The sequence below is a fragment of the Malania oleifera genome, chromosome 2 (assembly GCF_029873635.1).
Source record: "Malania oleifera isolate guangnan ecotype guangnan chromosome 2, ASM2987363v1, whole genome shotgun sequence".
NCBI lineage: Eukaryota > Viridiplantae > Streptophyta > Magnoliopsida > Santalales > Ximeniaceae > Malania > Malania oleifera.
In genome coordinates, this window is record NC_080418.1 from 81,532,627 (window position 1) to 81,538,820 (window position 6,194).

Consider the following 6,194-nt stretch of genomic DNA (forward strand, 5'->3'; position numbering starts at 1 on the left):
ACAAAATCTCCACTACTAACCAACTATTGGAAATAATAATGATAGTAATAAGAAAAGAAATAACAAAAGAGGAGAAGATCTCACCAATGGCTTAAACTAAAAAGGTAATGGCAACCACCTAAAAAATACTACAATATGTACCCTTTGGTGCAGGAAATTTGATGCTGCTAACAAAAATCAATCGAAGAATATTTAAACAACGAGGGATTGCAAGAACTCTTCAATCTAAATTCAAGATTCAAATCCAAGAATACTAAAGAAACAACATTCCTTAACACAAAACCTTCATTACTTCATGATTTTAAGGCTGAATCACAATGTGAAACATCTGACTCATGAACTATATAGATCAACACATTCAGAAGCGAAGAGCAATGCGGATATGGAGTTTCTGAGGGGCGGGAATTCAAGCGTACAAAGAAGCTCAAGACTACAAGGAAGACAAAGGAGTGGAGAATGACGAGAAGGATTAATGCCAAGAAGGGAGACTAGTGAAAGAATCAAAAAGGTTAATTCTACTTTTCGTTGTATATTCATAGTCTAGATTAGAATTGTATACTTTTCAAAATTAAAATCTGCTAGAATTTCTAAAATCAAATCTGTCTTGGAATTAGAATTGTTGATACATGATACTAAAAATCAAAATTTGTTCAGTATTTGTTCATGAAATCAGAATATGACTGCATGATAGTGTTCATGCAATGTTAGTTCAACCGAGATGCATTTGTTGCTCTAAATCCCAATCCCAAATTTCATTCCCTCATCTCTATCTTGAAATTTAGTCAAAAAACAAAAAAAAAAAAAAAAACAGTTTTGAACTTTTTCGAAAATTCCAGTCATATCCTCAATTTTGAACATCTTTTCCTTGGAATACTTTCAATACACCTTCAGTACATCAGAAAACCCCCCGAAAACCCCTTCCCCTAAAATTATGTGGTCATCTGACTGGTGGATAGCCCCCCACACACTAGCCAAATATCTCTAGCCTTTAGCCCCTCAAAATCTTTTTTTTAATCACCACAACCAACAATACAATCCTCATCCCCTAATCTCCCTTCACCCAAAATTTCATTGCAAAAAAGTCACCACCAGAGACTCACGCGCCAGAGACACGCACTAGAAAACTTGCCAGAATCCCCTGCAATGGCCAATATGGTGCAAAATTGGTTCCATCCATGAAATTTTGGTGTTTTCTACTGAGATTTTGATTTTTTGCATAATATTTTCATTGTAAACATGATATATTGCAAGCAAGCATGAAAATTTGATTTGAAAGTCTAGAAATTTGCTTGCGAACATCAAGAATTAGACAAAATTTCTGCCATTTGCTGCCATTTTAAGTTGTTTATGAGGGTCCGTTTTGCAGGAAAATTGTTATTGAGAAAAACGAGAGTGAAGTTCGTGGCTTGCATGATTAGATTGAGAATTGGGTGCAAATTCTGTTAAGGGCTGTTGGTGATATAAAGTTGCAGTATATGTATATATAAATCCAACAATACGGTGACAAATTACAAGAAAAAGTAATGTCATTTGTCAAACTTTGGGCACAATTTCAAGCCTTTTCACACCTTTCTCAAATGTGTAGGAAATGTTTGCAAAATCATCATTGATGGAAGATACCTTATGAATGTGATTTCTAGAAATGGAATCACTCACGTGCAACTTCATTTGAAACCTCGCTCAGAGCTATGAGACATCTTGGGTTGATAACTCTACATGTTTGGAAAGATGTCCAGCTCCAATCCAAATAGGTGACTCTTTTGATAACATTTGGTGTGATATCATACCTATGAATATTGGTCATGTACTCCTTGAGTCCTTGGTTCTCCTTGGTTGAATGATTTGGGTGTTACTCAAGGACTTGAGAACATATGTCTTCCACCATAATGGTAAAAAATATCATTTTGAAACCCGCACTACCATCCAACCAAGACAAATAATTTTTAAGACTTTGAGTTAGTCACAACTTGAAGACACTACAAGGAAGGAAATGCATGTGTTTGAAGACATCCAAAGTCTTTCGAACATTCTTATCATAAAGTCTGCCATCCTTGATGAGTTCATTGTTGTCAATTCTCAATTCAAGTCTATCTTGCAGTCAGTGGAGCATGGTTTCTTGCATCATTCAAGCGCCGACTTTCAAGGAGTACAAGTTTGCTTCTTACTACTAGTCCTCCAACATTTCAAAATTCAAGGCCAAATTTTCCTTTACTGGGGGAGATTTGATGTAGGACAAGAGGCACTACCTTGGGAATATCCTCGTTGAAGAATAATTAAGGAGAATTGGGTCAAGGGATTCTTGGGGTTTTAGTGGTTAATTGTGTGTTTAGTTTAGGCATTTGTGTTTGGGGTCTTGTTTGAAATATTTGTGTATTTTAAGGGTGTGTTAAAATGGGGAGAGTGAATCCCTCATCTTACACCCCTCAACACACTAAACAAAAATTTAGGTTCACCAATCACTATACAAAAAAAAGAAAACACTGAACCCTCGTCCAAGAATGCCACCTCTGCCCAAACTCCATTCAGAGAAAAATCTAATATACAAAAAACCTCCTAACCTCCTCTACTACCTCATTGAACCAACATTACATCCACGTTCTGCCTACGCCTCCCACAAATGCACTTTGAGCCTTAGAAATAGTATCATCAAGCACCGCAACCTATTAGCTAGCACTTTATTAATAATCTTATACACACTAGAAACTAACCTAATAGGTCTAAAATCATTAGTAATAAAGTCTACTCTTCTTAAGAACCAAAGTGATGAAGGCGGAGTCAAAGCTCTTGCTCAGAATCCCATTCCAATAAAATTCATTAAAAATCTTGAGAAAATCCCCCTTAATCACATCTCAACAATCTTGAAAAAAAAAATATATATATATATATATATATATATATATATGTTAAACCCATCCAAACCCAAAGCCTTATCTCTATCCATCTCAAACATAGTAACCTTCACTCCCTTCTCAAAAGGTCTTTCCAATCAAGACATCCAGTCCCCAAGAATGAGCCTCCAATCTAATCCCTCAATCATAGGCCTAAAAGCATCCTCCTTAGTTTAGAGATTAGAGAAACTTTAGTGAGCTAAGACACAATCAACAAGGATCCAAAATAACCTCACCCAAATCTAATTCTCTGATCATGTTCTTCCTCATCTTCTTGTTGGCTAACTTGTGAAAAAAAATCGAATTACAATCAATCTTTTTGATAAATTTTAATTTAGTCTTTAGTCTCCAAATTCTCACTTCCTTAAAAAACAAACTCTATCCCATTCTTCAACAAAATTCAATTAACCTCCTCACTTTCCAAAAGACTAACATCTTCTTTTTCTTTATAACCTAGGTAGTCCAACTCATCCAAAATGTTGGACTTCATATGTAGAAGAAAATGATACCTATACAAAAGGCTTTGTCAAGAGAGAACAAAATTATACGTATACAAAAGGCTTTGCCAAGGGAAATGATGGGTCACCTAAGATCTAAACTAGAGACTCAATTAAGAAGAGCAATAAAAGGGATGGGAGAGTGAATGAGCATAACCCTTGTAATTAAGGCCAGGTAACTCTTCCCACTTAAAGACACTAGACATTGAATGCAAAGGGATATCTTAGTTATAAAAGGGGAACTCTTGGAGGAGGAAGATCATCTAAAACACGTCTCTTCAACATCGTTCCTATTTTATTGCTACTTCTTCCATCCCTAACTTAAGTGTGGGAGAAGGCCCCCAGAGGCTATCGGGGGTCTCCCAAGCTTTCTTGTCTCTCTTGGTTGTAAGGTGATCATCACAATTTGTAGGCGCCGAGATCAGGATACAATTTTGATGTGAATAATAACCCTTAAAATTAAACCCATGTAACTCTCTCCCACTTAAAGACACTTGAGATTAAATATGTAGGGATGTCTCACCCATAAAAGGGGAACTCTTGGAGAAGGTAGATCATCTAAAACTCATTTTTTAACACTATTGCTTTGCCATTGCTATGTCTTTCATCCCTTAGTTGAGCATCAAAAAAAGCCCCTTGGTGGCCACCAAGGGTCTTCCAAGTTTTCTTTTTCACTTAGTTGTAGTAATTATCACAATCTGGGAATGCAAAGTTGGGGTACAATATTTGCATCAACAATTTGGTGTGCTAGGTAGGGGAAGGTTCCTTCACACATGATGATCCTTGTAAACAAAAAAATAAAATGAAGTGCATGACAAATTATTGGACAACCAACTATGACCATAATGGAACCAAGAACAAGAAGGTCCATTACCTCACTTGGATGGCCAATAGCTAGGTAATTCGCACACATATATTATGGGTATATTTTTTATCTGGAATTTGATGATTTCAGTTATTCTAATCTCTCTAGACTTCTAACCATCAAGGAAAAGTACACATTATCCATTTAAAACTTAATTATCACACTTTAATAATAAAAACACACACCTCAGCCATATAAATGAAATTTAAGAAAACAAACCATGAGACTCGTATACAAATTATCAGTTTGATAATTCAAAAAAATGAATCACGAGTCTAATGCTCATGCCATTTGACCATCTCAATTTAAAATATTTAGAGGATGAAATGTTTCCTTTTATTGACCCAAACTACATTTAATAACTTATTTTACTAAAATTATATCTAATTAAACACCCAAGGGGCAAGGTTCATGACTTCATACATTTCCTTTTCATTACAAAAGTTAGTTACTTTCGAAAAATCTTATTACACGTATCTTTTTATTCCAATCAAAATTAACTTCTTGGGAAAAGTTTAATCAAAATGACTATAAATCCCATTTGACCATTTATGTATGCATGATACTCTTTCCTTCTAAATTTTTAAGATTCAGACTAAAATGTAAATTAGTGAAATTGAAAACTCAAAATTATCTCCTTTTTTTTCTGAAGAATAAGAGCAATTCGCTCCAACTCCTGTGTTTGAACTATTTAAGTAGCAATCAAAATTTGAGAAGTTGTGACTTGCATTTAGAGAGCTTACTCAATTGAAGTATGTAAGACTACTTCACTTGCAGAGCATAAAATAAAATCTTAAAAATTAATCTAAATTTGTATCAGAATCGTAACATTAGGATGCAGATCAACAGAAGAAGAACCACTTTCATAAATAAAATAAACAAGCGCACAATATGAACCTGATACCAAAAAAAAAGGTCAATAAATGGAACCACATGTCATGGTTTGCCCCCAAACTAAAGACCAATTTATGGTACGCCGTAGCTACTCATAGCAACTTGTGCCTTGAATGGGGAACAAAAGCATAGAAGGGGCATGGATTTTGCCATCCTTACGCTTTCAAACTTAGGCGAGAGAGAGAGAGAGAGAGAGATGAACTTGCCTCCAGCCGAGCATCGGCCAAGACTTGCTTGACGTTGTCTTCGGTCAAATCCAGCGGGCCTTGAAGCGCTGCAGAAATCGAAAGAAAAGAGGGTGTGACAATGGCTGTTGATGATCTCCGGAACGACAGTTGCAGCCACACCATTGGCCTTCCCAAGCCTTTAATTCCGGCATTAAGATTCACCGCTGTCGGAGCCCGGCAGTTCGGAGCAAAATAAAGGGGAGCAGAAAACCAAGAACAGGGTGAAGAACAGATAAACGATGTCATCGACATTATTCTTCTGTAATTATCAATTGGATGCAGGGCAGCTACGCCCAGGACCCTCAATTATCTACTTCTCAAACTTTTGGGAGGACACTCCGTCTCCGGGTCCCGCTTACATGAACCCATTCCAAACGCCACAAATTTTCGGTTCTTAATTTGTTTCGACTATACGTATGAGTCAAATTTATGTCCCCTCCATTCCGCATCAACTTCCATGATCTTGATCTGAAGGTCCACCCTGATTATCTCAATGGGTGTTTCGTTCAAGGGTGAGTAATTAGTACTCGCGCAAATTCACTATCAATATCGGACCCTAGCCAATAAGTTTAGGTTGCAAAATAACTTGAGGAACACAAATCAATCCCTCCCATTTCCTAATTTATCTTTTTTATTTTGAAAAGTAGAACATAACTTTATTTTAATAAAAAACTAATTGATTATGTATGCAATTAACGCTCGTTCTCGATCAATAATTTTTGAAATAATAACAAGCAATTCTAAAACAATAAACAAATTTTCAAATGAATCAAAGGCACTTGAACATAAAATAGAAAGTAATTTCAGAATGTGTAACTTGCAT

At 35.9% G+C, this 6,194-nt stretch overlaps 1 protein-coding gene across 6 annotated transcripts in view; it reads right to left on the reverse strand.

Annotated features, from left to right (window-relative positions):
* LOC131148898 (uncharacterized) overlaps positions 1-5,968 on the reverse strand; it is a 32,391-nt gene extending 26,423 nt beyond the window's left edge. For 3 of the 6 annotated variants that reach the window (XR_009135083.1, XR_009135082.1, XM_058098859.1), the window contains exon 1: positions 5,351-5,933. Coding sequence is in view for 2 of the 6 variants with exons in the window: in XM_058098859.1 (XP_057954842.1) it covers positions 5,351-5,623 (273 nt within the window). In the remaining 4 variants the exon portion in view is untranslated. Of the gene's footprint in view, positions 1-5,350 lie in introns of all 6 variants that reach the window. The other 3 variants (XR_009135085.1, XM_058098860.1, XR_009135084.1) reach the window with 2 other exon arrangements.
* Positions 5,969-6,194: the final 226 nt, after the last annotated feature.